General features: G+C 39.3%; 1 protein-coding gene across 28 annotated transcripts in view; it reads right to left on the bottom strand.

The window, feature by feature from the left end:
• Positions 1-18,720, bottom strand: part of eya4 (EYA transcriptional coactivator and phosphatase 4) — a 680,435-nt gene that overhangs the window by 94,084 nt on the left and 567,631 nt on the right. For all 28 annotated transcript variants that reach the window (XM_043686452.2, XM_043686590.2, XM_043686599.2 and 25 more), the window contains 2 exons: positions 14,194-14,330; positions 1,624-1,707 (listed from right to left, as the gene is read on the bottom strand). In XM_043686452.2, coding sequence (XP_043542387.1) covers positions 1,624-1,707; positions 14,194-14,330 — 221 coding nt within the window. The remainder of the gene's footprint in view (positions 1-1,623; positions 1,708-14,193; positions 14,331-18,720) is intronic.

Here is an 18,720-nt window from a genome sequence, read left to right as displayed (position 1 = left end):
CTCCTTTGAATGAATAGCCTGATTGATTTGGCTTGAAAGCCAACAATATTATTTCTTTCAGTTTTACAAAATTAACTGGTGATTAAAGATTTTAGAGTATGATAGAGGAAATAGTCATTTAATAAAGACTTTTGTACCTGATAAATAACCATTTTTGCAACCAAAAACCTGCTTTCTTTAAAATTCTAGGTCCGTTGTACGTACAATTCAATTGCTTCAGATTTGGATAAAATAAATATCTGGGATTGTAATGGTTTGCGATACTTTACATTGCACACAGATAGCAGTTACATTTGTTTCTTTACACAGAAAAGAAAGCCAAGTGGACCGAATGCAAAAATTAAGATTTGCTACAGGAATAGGTTGTATAATATACCAAACACAACAGGAAAGCTTCGCTATGTAGTAACTCACTCAATTAGTCTTCACTTACTAGTTTGCACTGTATTATTTTAATACGATGTGGGTCACTGAACCACTCTTGGAAAAATCCAAGATCATAGGGAACTTGACCCTAGTTCACCTCTGAACAGATTTTACAAGCTAGCTAGCATTAATCTTCTAGTCCTTTTTGATGTGACAAACTACTTACCACAAAATTCAAGGGTAGACTTTGATTAGTTTCCCATGATGGTAGATGTTGGTGGTATAGTATTTTGCTTTCAGTTCATGAGAAATATTACAAAAATAGACTAAATTTTGAGTGATGGCTGAATCTTCTATCTCCCACTTGCCTAACTGAAAGAATTCAACGATAATCCATTGAAAGTCAGACACACAATCATCGTGAACATGTATTTGTCAAGTAAAATGCCTTCCCTTCTGAATATAATCACTGTCATAACTGATATCCAACAATATCAAATCATTTCAAAGATCTATGCCATTGTAAATATTCCCTTGACATTTAATCCTATTATGTGTTTTTAATATTGAGGAATGGAGATTGACCATTTCACAATATGTCATAAACCTAAAGTTTAAAAGAACAAACAGAAACTACTATTTTAAAAAGTATACAAAGGCAATAAAAACAAGAGGGCAAACTGTCAAAGAGGCCACAGTAAAATATTACTGTCATTCACCTACAGCTATAATTTATTTTGCACATATTTGTAAAATAAAGCATGTATGACTAGACCCATAGAAATTGAATTGCTGCGTAATTTTAAAACACTGTAATTTGTTCCTCTTATTCAGCAGAACATCTTTGAAAAAAACTACTTTCAATGATAAGTTCATAAACAGAATCAGGTCCATTTACAATTTAATATTTGAAAACATTCTAAATTAGCTACATTTTATTCAAGTTGTATTATGGAGACTGTTCAAAAGTTGTTTTTTAAAATTTAGCATATGCTCATACTAAGATCTACCATTAGTTTCTTAGTACTCTGAGACAGAAATAGCATCTATCTGCTGGAAGAAACATTGAAGTCATACAGCTTAATCTCAGTTGCCAAATGTACACAATAATTGACAAACGTACTCACTAGGAATCTAGGTGCAAAATAAATCTCCTAATCAAGAAACACAGGCTAAAGGCAGTAATGTCTCATAAATAATACACTTTTTGTTCACAAAGAAATCAAAACAAATTGCACGGTTGGCTTAATTTCTTACCTTACCATACTTTTGTGCATACGATCCTGTGAGCAGAGAATGAAAGATGATGATTGTCTCATCAAGATCCCAGACAAATACTCGCTGTGAATATTGAGATTAAGAAAAAATCAGTGAAATCATGCTTGTTGTGAATTAGTGTCACAAAACCATTTATTTTTATTGCTGATGGTTTAGAATCAGTCTGTTTTCTGCTCTTGAATTCTTCATGTTTGACTCCCTTTGCGGAATTTATTACTGAATATATTTTTAAAAATATTTCCTGAAGAATGAGAGAACATTTTAAATTTCTGTAAAATTACAAACCAATTGAAGTTAAAATATAGAGTGAATATAAATATGTTCCAATTACTGTCCTTCTATGACCATAATGTGTAGATCTATTTCTCCCACCACAGCATTCTCCCGATGCGTGTTTTAGAGGACACATGCATATTTTAAGATCTTGAAGTTCTGCTTTAGTCAGGTGACCTAATAAATGTTTATTGAGCATTTTAATCATTTCTAATGGGAATACCAAAGAAAAAAAAATAGAAGGGACAGGATATCTTCACAGTTAGTGTTCCTTATTATCTCATTTTGACTGGGGATCACTTGAACTGTGGTGTTGGATTTGATCATTGAAACAGGATTAAGTCATTCATCCTTCTCCGCCTGTTCAACAATTAAATTCAACTGCAGCAAAACCTTCCGAAAGCAAAGGAGTATGATTCAAATTTATGCAAGTTGTCCTCATAATTTAATTCATTGAACTCTCCTATAATTCTAGTAAACCTACAATGCAACCTTCAAATACTAATCTATTGCTCCTCCTGAAATCCAGTACCTAAAACTGTCGGCAGCACTCTCGGTAGGGTCTGTCAATTGCTCCAAACTGAAGCATCACTTCCTCCATTATGCATTTTACATCTATGGAAATGAAACCCAACCTTCCACTTTACTATCTGGAAATGTTGCATCAATGCATGAAGCTTTTAATAATTCACGTTGATGCTCACTCTAGTCCCTGCACGTCTCCTCAGTATCTTAACTCTCACTGTTAAGAAGCCACTGTAGGTTTTCAAACATTTTCAAGGTGAAAAAAAGTAGGGCCATTCTTTGTGTGATCAAAAGCAGATATCATCCTTTTCCATCCAACCCTGCCACTTGTGCTATTCTTTCTATCCTCTTTTCTGATTAATTACACACTGGCTTCTCTTCCAAGGTTTTCAGAGAATTTAACAGGTTGTTTTCCAGGTATTGCTCCTGATCAGCTTGCTGAGTACTGTTCCTCTTTCAGTTGCTGGTAATTTATAATTTTAAGTCAGTGAACATTCTGCTCCCCTAACCAATGATTGAAGCTGAGCTATTCTACATCATTTGGGGTCCAAGATAGCACCTGAGCGTAGTGATTCTTTGCGATCTGTCCCCAGCAGATTGTCTCCTTCCATCTAAACTCATCATTCTACTCTTTTAATTCTCAATTTTCAGTCTGTCTGTAACACTATATTCTACACTCTGTTCTACTACCCTGATGTATTTATGCAAGATATGATTTGCCTGTATCGCACATGAAACAATACTTTTCACTATATCTTGGTACATGTGACAATAATAAATCAAATCAAAATCAAACCATGACAGAATGAATGAAAAAAAGTCTTCAAAGCTGATTAAAATACCCCACCAATAGAGATCTCACTGGGGCTGAGTTGTCCCATGGACATGGAAGAGGAACCAGGATTGTTTTTGTCTTTTCTGATCAATCTGCTCAAGAGGTGTGTTCTAACTGGTGGGAATTGAAGCTGGATCTCCTTACTCAAAGGTAAAGGCTCTCCACTATCGACAGAAGTTCCCAGGAGGTGGGATTGCTTCCCAGGTTCTGAACCTACCTCAGGTGGGACACTGGTTAAAATCAATGTTTAACAGGGGTTGAGCCCTTAATTAGCATGGGTGCAGATTCCCTGTCCAACTGAGAATGGTAGGTAGGCAGGCTCTTGAAACCAGAAGGTTATCAGAGGCTTGAGAAATGCACTGGCTTCAGCACAAGGTAAATAACTGTGAGGCTGATTCAATAAGAAGATGCCCTATCAGAAACATTTTCAAATTTTAATTTGAAAAAATACAAAAAGCAACAAGTTCTCTGCTTTGTTGGTGGTGGGAGGAGGTTGAGGAGGGAATGGAGTGGAGAACCCCTTCTCAGGGATGACTTTTGCTGAACCTCTGCCCAAACAGACTAGATGGACCTAGAGACCTGTTTAGATCATTGGAACTCTGTTCTGCTTCTTGTACCCAACATTTTAAGGCTGATCTGCACCAGCCCTCACATCCACAAAATTCCTCCCCCCCCCCCCCACCAACCACCCCCCCGCCCCCCCCCCCCCACTATTGTTGGAAAACCGGAGGTTGTCTGACAAATTTCAATGTGCCTCCACCTTTAGCAATGTTCCTCATGATCTCAAATGCCTTTTTGCCTTATCGGACCAGGCAGCCATCCTGGTCTGTTTGGATAAAATGCGCTATTGAGCAGTGTGCCTCCAGGTTTGCTGCAGTCATGTGACTTCTGCCAATGAGGCACTGAGTAGGGGCAGCCATCTTGCAGCCATTTCAATGAAGTCACCATAGAAGCCAGATCATTACTTTAAAATCTTGTGAAGCAGTCCTTAAAACCACGTAATCAGAAATGAGGTCGGGAAGCTGGCCCACTGACCGGCCTTGTAAGTCTTTAGGTCACATCAGCCTGCATTCCTAGTATCAGTGAGATCTGATAATTCAATCCAGGAAGTCATTGAGAGCTTTGATGTGTTCATGAAAACTATCACTGCTTTACAGTTGCATAGTTAAATGCATATAATTGCATTGTAAATTTGAATCTTTATTCAGCCTCACTTCCTTGTCTTAATTTGTCCTTTTATATTACCCAAAACATTAATGAGAATTCATGGCATTTCTTCGAAACAATTTTTTCCAATAAAGAATCTTCCAATGGTATTTTGGCCATATTCTTCCACTCTTTGATGGATTTTGCATTCTTCTTATCTTAGTTTGTCTAAACCAGATATGGCCTGTTCAGTATGACTGGGGCGTCACTGGAAAATACGGTTCGATAGTTGGTTGCCATTAATTTAAAAAAAAAGTAATGGGATATGAGGCCACTGCAAGGCCAGCATTTCATACCTACTCTTAATTTCCCTTGTACTTGCTGGGTTATTTCAACCACATCGCTGCACATCAGGTTTTCTTCCCTAATAAACCAGATGTGAGTTTACAGTAATTGATAATAGTCACAATTACTGAGATTGGCTTTCAATTGCAGATTCATCAAGTGAATTTAAATTCCACCAGTTGCTGTAGTGCTGTAGTGTATCCTTGTTCACAGAGTTTCCAGATTACCAGACCACCAATATCACCACTAAGTCACCACACCCACTAATTGCTTAGGCAGCAGCCAGGTTGGACTGCCAATGACAAATACTGACTGATTAAAGGAAATAAATGTTTGTTAAGTAGGTAATTCTGTTCGGATATAAAAATATTGTTACGTAAGAATTGGAAATGTTAGCAAGAAGGAGTTCACAGAAAAATTGTTCTGGTTCTAGTATTAGCTACAAGAGATTGCCCAAAATGTTGACTCTCCTGCTCCTCAGATGCTGCCTGACCTGCTGTGCTTTTCCAGCACCACACTTTTCGACTCTGCATGAGATTGCTGTCTGCTGCAATCCAATAACTGGGTCGATGTTAACATATCATGCATGACAATGGCAGTCACTTTCTGAACATTACTCCAATTTTATCCCAAGTACCAAGCATTGAACGTTGCTCTTAAAGAGTGGAGAGGAGGCCTGGCAAATTGATCAGTTAGCCGAACTGAAGAGGTAGAGTCCCTTCTCCTGGACTGAGGGGCCTGGGTCCAAGTCCCACCTACTCCAGAGGTGCATAAGAACATCTCTGAGCAGGCTGATTAGAAAAATAGGTGTAGCAATCTCTACTCAACTATCTAATTTTTCTGTTAGTTATATGGGTGACAAAAAAGGACATAAATGAGGCACTGCACTGATTTCCATGACACCAGAGATAACTACCTAGACTCTGAAACCTTGAATGTTATCTGGAATTATGGTCTAGGTTGCATAAGATTCCAGCTGCACATTGAAAAACATGCATAATTTTGTTTCTAAAGAAGTGACATTGTGGTAACAAATCATGTGTTTAAATGCATGTGAAGCAGTGCCACCAGGTACACTGAATGGTAGCAACAGAAAAAAAGGCTTCTCTATTCAGATAAAGTCTGTTCTGCGAATATTAAGGCAGTTCATTTTTTGTTCAAGTTGACTTTGAATGGGAAACTAAAGGTTTGGAGAAATAGCACTTTTTTCTGCTTGCATCATTGCTTGTAAATTCCCCATGAACACTAGAGGGAAAAATCAAGCATCCTTAGCTGATCCATTTTTTGGCGGAAAAGATGGAGGGAATGGGAGTCACCTTTAAACTGTTGAATACCAATCCAAGAATCTTCACTTGGAAAACAAGTAACATTAAATTTGAGGGGTGAAATTGAATGGATAAGTTAAAACAAAGAAATAAGGCAGTCTGAAAATAGTCAGAAAAAAGCGCAGAGCAAAATAAATTAATGCAGTTCCAATTAGGCTGTACCATCTGGTTAGCTTAATGATGTGTTAAGTAAAATGTAAAAAAAAACCTTTATTATTGCACCAGTTCTTGTTTTGAAGTCAACACTTAATTCCTTTTTACACATAGAAACAATTGGAAGTAAGTGCATGTTAGTTTAGTGCTGGCATAGATTTGCCTAATACTTTTTACACAGAAATGAATTGGCCCATATGTTAATTACAACACACAGTGCAAAACACCATGACATTTACCCAACTGAAAATTAGTTCAAAAAGGCATTGTTATGCTGAAATGGTGACTGATATTTTATTGTCATAGTAAAGCAAGAATTTTCCCTGTGGGTTTCAAGTCAGCTGTTAGGCTCAAATGGGGTCAGATTCCTATGCTGTGTGGAAACAGTTTTGCATCTGTGATCTTCCCTGAATTGGATAATTGGCAGCCAGAGGATATTTGGAAATCACATAACACCAGGTTAAAGTCCAACCGGTTTATTTGGAAGCGCTGCTCCTTCATCGGGTGGTTGTCCATTGGGTGGTGCTCCGAAAGCTAGTGCTTCCAAATAAACCTGTTGAACTATAACCTAGTGTTGTGTGATTTTTAACTTTGTACACCCCAGTCCAACACCGGCATCTCCAAATCAGAAGACAGTTGGCCATCCAATTAAGGATGGCAGCTGGGCTTGCAAGTTGGAGGGGCAATAGAATGATATCACTGTTATTACAGGTAAGTTACAGAAAAGGCACTCCAACCTGGAAGGGTCAGCTCCTTAAATTCTTAAAATACCATGTGGGTTGATCAGGCCAGTCTTTGTACTGGTGGTAGTGGTCGTAAGGTCACATTCTATAAGGCAGCCTACAGCTATAGCTCCAGCACAAGCCACCAGTCTGCTGCTAGGCAGCCATCTCCAGGGAGATACACTGTTCCTTAATGCCTGAAGGTTGATTAGAAACTTCAAATGGCCTTTTACTGTAAACCCTAGACTGGTTTAATCCACTACCTACATGTTGAATCTCATCCTGCTTCCCCTCTCTTACTTCTGAGGCAATTTGTGAAGCAAATTTTCATTTGCACCTTATTCACCTTTGGGACTAAATCCCCTCCCCATGACTAGTGTGTCATTCTTTCATTATTTTGCAAAATCATCAGCCTGATACACATAATCGATTTGTTGCTTTGTTCACTTTACTTCCTGAAAATGGCACCATTCCCTTTGAAAGCATCAGTACAACTCACCATTACCCTTTGTGACAATGATTTCAATGTAAACAACTCTTAAAATAGGCAAGTATCAACAGCTCCTGCATGTTTTGGATTGAATAAAATAGTAATAACAGTAAGTGCACTTAGACAGCACTTTATCCTGTCCAAATAATGAAGGATATAGATAGAGTTAACGGTAGTTATCTCTTCCTGAGGATGTGAGATTTCAAGACTAGGGGACAGGTTTTTAAGGTGAGAGGAGAGAGATTTAAAAAAGACATAGGGGGCAAACTTGTCATACAAAGAGTAATTTGCACGTGGCATGAAATTCTTGAGGACGTGGTGGTTGTGGGTACAATTACAACATTTAAAAGACATTTGGATAAGTACATGAATGGGAAGGGTTTGAGGGATATGGGCCAGGAGCAGGCAGGTGGAACTAGTTTGATTGGGGATTCTATTCGGCACGGACTGGTTGTACCGACGTGTCTGTCTCCATGCTGTATGACTCCGACTCCGCTGGACCAAAATATTGTCTCTTTACTGGATAGTGTGGAGAACGGATTGAGATCTTTTTTGCACGTGGGTTTTAAGGTCAATATAATTGTCTTCAATATTTGAATAGCTTTAAAAAAAACTTCTTTTGGATAAATATGTCTCAGTGACTAACCGCCACATTTATTAACTAAACAAATAAGATAAACATAAGATCGATCAAATCCGGTTTCATTCTGGGATTGACTTGTCCAGTATTACCTTCAGCTGGGACCTGAATTATGGCCAGTTAAACATGGCGGGTGAATGTTGGGAAAGGGGAGGGGGAGCTACATTTCAATCTGTGGCTGTCCCAGCAGCTTATAAGAAAGAAGACTGGACCTTTTCTCCTCAGTGTATCTTCATTTTGAAGTGGCATCTCTATCCATCATGAATCAGCAACTCCCTGCACCCCACCTTGCCAACCCTGAGAGCCCACCCACTGTCATTAAGTGGATGATGATCCCATCCCTGCCATTAATTCAGTTTAAAAATCTGTGTCGTCAGAAATACAATTGAGCCCGACTTCGCATTCTTGACTTGGGTCTGAAAGTCTAACCTTACCTGACAGTCTAAGTCTAAAGTAGCAGGCTCTGATGTGACTGGGTAGAATTATGATGCACAATGTGGCCTGTTCTTTTATGTTTCATGCGGTAGATTTATGGTTTTAGATAATTAAAAGAACAGCTTTAAACAAAATGCAATCTTTGCTTAAAGCTGCATTTGATTTGCTTCACTCATTTGAACTTCTGTAAATCTATCCCTCCATCCCTTGATTGCCCTTTCCCACCGATAACAGTAGACACTGCATCCAAATCCATTTCCTCCTCCATTTGGATCCCATCTTTGTGATATATCAGCTACCACTGCTACAAATCCATCTTCTGTAGCGTATCTCATATCCCAAGTTCTGAGGAAAGGTCCCTCGATCTGAAACATTAACTCTGATTTCTTTCCACAGATGCTGCCAGACCTGATGAGCTTTTCTGGCAATTTCTGTTTGTGTTTCATTTCCCAATTCATTCCCTACTGCTGTAGATAATATCTCCTGCTCCACCAATGCAGATTCTTCCCCAATAGTGTTACTATTCAAAACCTAGCTCTGCTGTCAGTCCCTTTGTGATAGTTGTTGTAAATATGTGTGCCATGCCTTGAAGAGAATTTGTCTTGAAGGATTATGTACTCAATGTTGTGACTCTGCCTGGCAGTGAATCTGCTGTGGGTCTGCAAATTGGACAGAATGAAATGCTTTGCTGAAGCACTACTTAATAAATTATAAGATGTCTTTCTTTTTTCAATAAACTAACTCAAGGAGCTAATCAATTCCTGATGAGCAAATGATTATTCAACCTTTACCATCAAAAAGGGATTGTGAGCAGTTTTGGAAAACATCATTCTGATAGGAATTACTGTGCTTGAACAGAAAATGAACAAGTTATTGTACAGGTAGAAGACAGGCTTCAATCATGCTAAAATGTCTGTGACAGCCCTAGATATCTTTGTTATCTACCCAGTGCCAGGAACTGCTGAAATCACAGCTTGCTGGTAAACAGACAAGTCCTCATGACGAGACCAGTTTAATTCATTTGAGAAAGAAGACAAGTGATGATGTCTGTCGGATTGATAGCAAGCAAGGAAAGGTCAAAGTCATATTGTAAGAATGCCAACAAAATTCCCTGGTTTAAATTGGTACACAGCAGTTCTCTTAGCAGAATTTAAAATGTGTTATGGTTTCTCGATTCAGATGTGTCCAATGCAGAAAAACAAGGCATTAGGATAGTTTAGCAATTGACAATGAAGGTTTGCACAGGTTTAGCATATCAGGATTAACAGCAGGAGAGCCAAATGACCTCCAGAAGTGTCAGATTAAACCCTGTTCACATCCACTTGAATTCACATAATTTAGACACAAAGATAGAAAATAGTTTCAGGAGTGGAGCCTGCACCACTATTCAATATGATCATGGCTGATGATGCAATTTCAGTATCTCACTCCTGCTTTCCCTCCACACCTCTTTATCCCTTTAGCCGTAATTGGCCATGTTCAGCACCCTCTTGAATAAATGAAACAAACTGGCCCCAAGAGCTTCCTGTGGTAGAGCGGTCCCACAAGTTCACAACTGTCTGAGTGAAGAAATTCTTCATCATCTCAGTCCTGAATGGCTTACACTTTATTCTCAAACTGTGACTCCTAGTTCTGGACTTGTCAAGCATTATCTAGCCTATCCGGTCAAACAGGATTTTATACGTTTCTGTGAGAACCCCCCCCGCCCCCACCATCCCCCCCCCCCATCCACCATCGCATTCTTTTAAATTCAGGTTACAAGCCCAGTTGATCCAGTCTTTCCTAATACTTCATATGTTAATCCTGCCATCCCACACAGAAGTCTACAATATCCATGGACCATTTCTTGAGCAGATACAGTGAAAAGGCTCATTCTGTAAATTTTAAAATAGGGAGCTAGCAAAGACAATAGTTGCATTACTGATTTCATCCACCGCCATGGATGTTTTCCAGAAAGATTTGCAGAACAAATTAAAAACATATAGTGTCAAAGAACTACAGAAGCATGGACGTAAAGACAAAGTGATCCTCGCAGGTCAACAAGCTCACAAGCTTTGAATACAAAGTTGATGGCTGACACAATCATTAGAACACCAAAACATAGCAAGACATGTGGAAGGTGTAGTCTTCCAAGGAAAAGCTCAGGTTTCAATCAAGTTTGCAAGGCATGTGGTGGAGAAGGCCATTAGCAGAGGCAATGCACTCGAGCAAAAAGCTGATGCAGCTACAAAGAGCTGTGCACTGACCCATATAAACCTCGCAAAAGGAGTATCTTCCAGATACAATAAGGGCCATCTGGTATCCCATCAGAATTACATACATGACGGGACCAGAATCTGACACTGTAAGTGGTGGGACAAAAAGTGGTGAACATACTTCACAGTCAATGTCGTGGAAGACATCTACGTCTGAAATATTTGCAACAGAACCAACTTCTCTGTCCGTCACAAACTGCAAACTATTATTGGCCAAGACTGATGCAGGGACAACAGCCCTGCTAATTATGAAAAGTAATGTACCCATATGTTTTGGGAAGCCACAACAACACCTACAAATGTAAAAATTTCATTATACAACAGTTCGTGTGCAGGATCAATAGTGCTAGAGTGCAAGTACAATCACTCTGCCTGGATGCTGCAGCATCTAGCAAATGAAATGGAAGGAGCATTCCTTATATTTACAAAGCCTGTCAATGAAAGAATTCCAGAATTGGGTAACTAGATTTTCTCGGTTCCCCAACTTTTGCCTGGGTTTCCCCTGTGGTTCATGACTCCTAGGTGGAAGCTCGGTGGAAGCTCAGTAAATTACAGAAAAAGACTGAAAGATTTATAGTTACTATGACATCATGGGGTATAGGAAGAGTGCAGGAAAATGCTCAAGGGGCTGAATGGCCTACTCCTGCTTCTATAAAACTGTAAATGGTTATAAGTAGGATTTGGAACTCACCTGCCATTTTTAAAGGGTTCCTGAGTTGGTCCAACTTGATAAGACTGGGCTTAAATCTCATACAACTGCACATTACTAAAAACTAGTTTCTGTACCTCTGATGTCAGACGTCTGGTACAATCTTTAACCTGCAAGGCCACAATAACTTTGTTCTTTGTTATAAAACAAAACTTGCTCAACTGTGGAGTTCACTCATCATGGCACAGTGCCAGGTCTGACAAATGGAACTGAGAAAACAAAATGCTCCTGCCTACATATATATATATATATATCGTGCAAAATTAAGGATAGTCAGGAGGAAATCAACTGGCCACAGTCACAGACAAGTTCTATCCATTCCTAGACTGAACATCTATTCAAACCAACTTCATGCGTCCATTTGCCTGTATGTCAGATAAATGGTGGGTAGCTTAAGGAACAGGATGGGAAAAGACAGTACGGTGGTCCTAGTAGAGATTTTGGTCAGACTAACTACTTTTTGTGTGTTGTATTATTCTTGTCATGTTCTAAGATATCAAGGGTGTAGAATCATAGTATCCCTACAGTGTGGAAACAGGCCATTCAGCCCATCGAGTACACATTGACATTCTGAAGAACGTCCCATCCTGACCCAACATTTGGCCTCTCCTGTAACCCTGCATTTCCCATGGCTAACCCACCTAGCCCGCACACCAGAAGCAATTTCACAGGGCCAATCCACCCAAACCGTACATTTTTGGACTGTGGGAAGAAACTGGAGTACCCAAAGAAAATCCATTAGACACTCTACACAGACAGTCACCCAGGGGTGGAATCAAATCCATGTCCCTGGCACTGTGAGGCAGCAATGCCAACCATTGAGCTGCCGTGCCATCCTTAATTGGCACTGGTGTTTTACTTCTGACCATCCAATCGTATATATGTACCACTGTGTTTTAGTTGCTGAATATGATACATTTTTCGAAAAACAATTGTGGCGCAGAAAGCCAGCAATTGTTGCTCATCCCTAATTGTCCTCAAGAAGGTGCCGTTCAGTCACCTTCCCAAACCACTGTAGTCGATATGGTGTAGCTACACTAATGTGCTCTCAGAGAGGGAGGGGATTTTAAAGCAGTGACAATGTTAGGATGATATGTGGCCTGGAGGGAAACCTAAAGTTGGTTGTGTTCCCAAGAGGCTACCGCTCTTGTTCTTCTAGGTGATAAAGATGGCAGGTTTGGAAGATAAGCAGAACACTGGCCGGTAGGTTAATACTGCTAAACATTATTTTACTTATTGTTTTCTCTTTTCAATGTATTAGAAAGGACGCAATACACTCCAAAATGTCTACTTGTTAAATTGAGATTGGCTTTAACAATCAATTAAGAATTTATCATATCTTTTACTTTATTGCAGGACCTCAATCTTTTCCTGACACCATAGGAGAAACCCTCACCAACACAATGATGAGCACTCAAGAGGAGTGAAGAGGATTAAAAATTGCTATCCTGACCACAATCCAATACAACTCTATCTATCATGATTCTCATGACAGCAGCTTGTGCAGTGTTGGCGTCCTGCTCTCAGGAAGGATTCTGAAGAGTGTAGTTGGGAGCCCAATTTTAATTTAACACCAACAAATGAACATTCACTGGTCACTAGCTGAATCCCCGTCCTGCTTTCACTTTCTGATTTCTCGAATTCCACTTTCACTCCTGGTTTCCAATGCTTTCCTGCTTCCCTATTCGTTCTCCCACATCCAGTCCTTAACCACTCCTCTCTTTCCTGAGGAACCTCCTTGAGATCTTCTCTCAGTCATTAGGCTTTTGCATCATACTGAGATACAGTTCCATAACTGGCCTTCAGCTATTTTGCAGGAGTCTATCTCTATCTGTGAATGTGTAACAGAGGGTTATTCAATCATGGCATCATAGTTAAGCCTGATTCTGTCCTCACTAAAGGTTTGTATATGCCTTTTTTTCTTATCGTAGTTCTGTTCATCTTCCTGGCCGATATGTGGTTCGACCAACTGTTATATTCCTAACTCTCCCCTACTTGACAGCAACTAAGTCAGAAATGGAAGCACGTATCACTGTGTTATAAACTGCCCAGTTAACACACTATCCAAAGGATTTATTAAAGATTTGCTGACTCCTTGGCAGCTCTCTTTTTAATTTGTATAAGCATTTGTATGGGGGAATGGCCAAATCGTTATAACAGCAATGCAGTGAATGCCCTTTATAACAAGCAATGCTTTCTCTGACACATTTCTGTTGAATCTACCATGCAGCTCTTCATGATAGCAACTCATAATTGAAAACAAATTGAACTTTCAACAAATTGTAGTTTTCAATGTTGAAATTAGTGCTTTAGGTTCTGTTTATTTTTGGACCGTAAATTTATTCAGCAGTTCACAGTCTCAGAAATGTAACCACATGGTTTGCAATGAAACTTTTATCAGGAATTCTCAGTTCAACTTGAACCTTCTGCTGTTCTACCATACCTAAACCCAGAAAGGAATAAGACGGAATACGTAGTCTGAAAATTAATTGCTTGCTGAAACCATCATTGTGTTGCACTATTATTATCAGTCGGAATAAAATCAACTCACACCAATCTGGGCTGAAAACTATTTTATAAATCAGGTTTTTGGAAAGAATGTTTCGCTGTAGTTCTACATAATGAGGCCTGCCTTTCAACCTTTATTGCAAAATACATGTAATTTTAAGCTTTCATCAATTAAAGTCAGGGCATACCTCCAAGTCGTTGTCAGGAGGTGGTGATGGATTATTCTTCCTTCCCCTTCCCCGTGACTTTGACCCTGAACTCCTACACGTTCGCTCATCCAGGTCTTTGACTGGTGTTGATGGGCTCTGCACTGTATCAAACTCCCCTGTAAAAGCAACCATTCAGATTAAACTATCATCTTGAGTTTTTCTGCGTACAAGGTATGAGCATTTACCACAAGTTCACACTGCTGTAGAAGAAAAGTGATTTCTGATGATTGCACAGCATTCAGCTTGACAGCGGTTCAGCAGCTGAATAATTATGTATAAAGAAAATACACCAGGCACAGTAAAAACAGTTCGACAATTTATTTAACTGTTGCCACAGCCAGAACTATTAAGGTTCAATGATGTGGAAGCTTTTGTTTTTTTTTAATTCAGTTACAATGCATGTTTAGATGGACTATCTAAGAATATGGCAGAAAGGTGGAGTGAATATTCAATCATTACATTAGCACAAATGCATGTGTGAGGAAGCTGGAGAGCATTGGGAATGAGATCTTTGGCCCTTTTGGTACTCTTCTACTTTAACTCTGCTGAAGTGTAGTGCAAGCGTTATAACTGTGTCAGTTGTTCGATGGTTATGCATTCAAGACCAATTCCAGAAACTTGAATAAAAAAGTCTAGGTTCACATTCTGGTACTGAGGTAATGCTGCATTGCTGGAGGTGTCATTTTTTTGTATGAGATTTAAAACGCAAATTCTATTTGCCTTTATGGGTGGAAGTAAAAGATCCTACAGAACAATTTCAGACAGTGAGGAGGGGAAGTCTCTTTCACATTCTGGTTAATATCTATACCTCTGCAAACATCACATTAACAAAAATGTTTACTTTTGCGAAATTACCTAGTAATTCCTTTGTGGAACTTTGGCATGCACAAATTAGCTATGGTGCTTCCAACAATGACTATACTTCAACCCTTCTTAATTGCCTGTGAGATGTTATAGATGTCTTCAGGTCAGGAAAGGCGCTATGTAAATACAACTCCTTAATTTCTTTATAGGGTGGAAAGTAGACTTCCCTATAAATTTTCTCCAACAACTCAGTTCCTTGCAATGTGACAGTTTCTCCAGGAGGGGTTCTCTCAGACTATGAGTTTCTATGTTAGTAATTGGCCTCTATATTGACTGAAGAACTAGCTCATGGCTTAGACAAAGTGTGCCCACTTGAGAATCAATGAGGAATTTCCATCATCCCTAATTGTGTGTGTGTGTGTGTGTGTGTGTGTGTGTGTGTGTGTGTGTGTGTGTGTGTGTTGTGGTGGGGGAGGGGGAGCTTTTACAAGCTTAAGTGGACAATCTGATCCTACCTAATTGAGCTGAAGTATCATATCTATGGATTTTCAGGCTCCCCATCTTTAGTGACTTAGTCTGGTCCACCTGAGAACTCCTTCATGCAAATGCCTGCTTTTATAAAGTGGGAGCTTCACTTAGCTTGTGAAATAAAAAAAAAAGCGAGGAACTCACTTTAGAATTTTGCCTGTAAGATGAGGCTGATGGCTTTGAACACAAGCACATTAGTAAGTGAGTGAGCTGTGGGAGGTGAAAGAACAAGGGCATTATGAAACTACAGCACTGTTTGGGGTAAGCCTTACTTGCACTCTCCATCATGTTTTCACCATTCATGATATCCAGCAATGAAACTGATTCACAGATCTGAAATTGAAAGGGCCTCACCCTTGGTTGGTTTGTAACCTCTTGTTTTGACAAACTCTGTATTGCAAACAGAGCAGTATCATTGTGATATGAACTATTTCAAGATATCATAAGAGCAATTCCTGCATACCAGTGTGGGAATAGATCACATAACTAAGTAATGTTAAAATGATTTTCTGTGTGAATCTCTTTTGAGACGTCAGTGTGTCAAGAGCTTTAGTTGAAAGTTGCAGTTCGAATGTGCGGCATGCATGGGAAGGGATGGAAGAGCTATAAGGTTGTCTGAGGGCTTTGCATGGATCAGCAGTAAATGCATAACAGGCAGTGGACAACACTCTGTGGAATGCTGTTTTGTAACAACTATTTGGTATATGGCACCATTGAATAGCCTTATCTCAGCAACTTTGTTAAAGTAACCAGCATCCCCCCCAGCATTTGTTTCCAGGTTTTGCAGGTGGATTAGTGCCTGGACTGCTCAATCACTTGCCTAGATACTCCATCTGCTGCCTCCATTTTTTGACTTCCACAGTCAGGCGCTTAGTTTTGCTGCAGCTGTTGAAGTATGTGAAGCAGCCCCAGAAATTCTACACCCGCCTCCCTCCACCAAGTTCTGCAAGTTCTCAGCTGTCGCCATATTCAATGATGGCGCATGACTAATTACCCAGACCCCAGGAGTTTCATCTGAAATGACCATGGTTGAATGCCTAACTCTTATAGACCATCCTCCCTGCTTTAGTGCCACTGGTGGAAAATCCACTTCTAACTCTAAAACAAAATTGTGAACCCTAACTGGAACGAGAATAAAAAAAAAGATTGTGAGGAATGCAGTTTTACTCCAACCAGAGCACACAGTTCTACTCTTATACTCAGTTCATTGGACTCCTTTTACGAATAAAAATATTAACACGTTACACCCACACCCAAGTGGGTTACATATTATGTTCTGAGGATCTCCGTGTAGCTGTAGGCTAATCTAAGCTTCCAAATGAAAATATACTTCTTAACTCCAATAAAAAGTCTAGCTGAAAAAGTAAAGTAAAGCGGACAAGATCCAGTAGATGTGTGCAGAAATGTTGTTAAATGATTAAAACTAATATATACTGACACAAATCCAGCAGCACCTCTCCCCATTGACACACCCTCCCCACCCACCATTACCCAAGCACTTATATTTGGGAAGTCTTTTGGAGTTAAGACCTCAACCTGATTAGTTTGCTGGTTGTACAGAGAGTATCAGCTGCAACTGTGAACCTCCAAAGTTTAGTGAAGTTCAAATATAAAATTTGATTAAAAGACAAGCAAAGCAATAATGTTAATGCAGTGGACAAAATGTAAGCGCCTGAGAACATCAGTCATAAATTGAACACATGCACATGCGCACAGATGTCTTTGGGAACTCTCACAAAACTTGGAAGCTCAATTATTTGTTTTAAAAAAATGCATTTCTGGTGTGCATTTCTAAGTAAGGATTCATGCTCAAGATGGATAATGTTATTCGGGTATCTATGGCAGTGAGAGCAACTGAAGACCACACAGGCCAGGAATCCCACATAATTACCCATGTTTAGTGAGTGTAACTGAAGGGTGTTACAGAAAAATGTTAACAGGAAACAGAACAGGTTTTAAAGCACTTATTGTTATGTCTCAATAATGAAAAACAGTCTAACTCGCTGGAATGGAAAAAGAAAATGTCTGTGATTGAAGAAGAATGATAAGCTTCCTTAATCAAAAATCTGTAAGGCTGCCAAAGACAACTGGAAAAAAAAGAGACTTCAGATTCAAGAATGTTCCAGTTTCTCAAGGAAGCTTTGATATCAAAGTTCAAATACCTGCAATTAAAACAGTCAAACTCTGGAATAATGGAGTTTGCCTTTTTCACACTGATATTAATGGAAAGTATTAGCTTCATTTTAAAAGCAGCACGGAGCTTTCAGAAGATAATTAAACCACAACAAGCACATATACTGGTTTGAGCTGTTTAAAATGCATTTTAACTGTAAAAAGGAATTGAAAAATAAAATAATTCATTAAAATCTAAAAAAAACATACTTTAGCTTCTCCTGTTCATTCTGAATTACGAACAGCACATGTTTGAAACAGTTTGCTTTGTGTTGCTGTTTACTAATTCGGAAACCTGCTTCTGTTTAACTCAGCCTGGGCTGTATTCACTTTATGGCTAAACCTCAACATCACACACCATATAATAAAATGTTGAACTATACAAATCTATCAACAGCATTGGTTATTGTCCTCTGAGCTTTGCTCTCCACTTGGTCCAAAGACAACTTAGTATGTTACACCCACACAAACCAACTGCGACTAGTGTGTGTGTGCGTCTGCATGTCTTTTGTACTTATGGTTTAGTCGCAACTGGAACTCATTTAACAAAATCTCCAAATCTGAGGCACCAGCCTTCCCTCTGTCAGTCTAACTGTATAAATATATGTTTCTGCTTTAGAGGAGCAAGTGCAGTAGTCAGCACTAAAGGGTTTGTTTTGACAAGTGTAAACCAAGCTGCTGGACCTTTTTATTTTTCTCTATGTCCTAATCAACACTTTCAACATAGTACCTTGAACCTTGCACAGAGTACAACAACAAAAAGTCCTTACAACTGCAAACCCCCAACATTTCACCCCCACCCCCCACCCCCACCCGACTCCCCTGCCACACACAATTTATAAGAGAATTAAATGCAGTTAAATTCAGTTGTTTGGGTCTTACATTAGATATATATCGATTACCTTAACTTTGCAGCCCTGGAGAATAGTTTAAAGGCACTTGCACTCAAAGATATAAAAACGGAGTATGTTAATGTAGTAACTTAAACCAGGCACATTTTCT

Source organism: Chiloscyllium plagiosum, unplaced genomic scaffold (genome assembly GCF_037043375.1).
Source record: "Chiloscyllium plagiosum isolate Xiang-an unplaced genomic scaffold, Cpla_swu_hap1 HiC_scaffold_3, whole genome shotgun sequence".
NCBI classification, from domain to species: Eukaryota; Metazoa; Chordata; class Chondrichthyes; order Orectolobiformes; family Hemiscylliidae; genus Chiloscyllium; species Chiloscyllium plagiosum.
The sequence above is the reverse complement of the archived record's forward strand: the minus strand, read 5'-3'. Positions and strand labels throughout refer to the sequence as shown.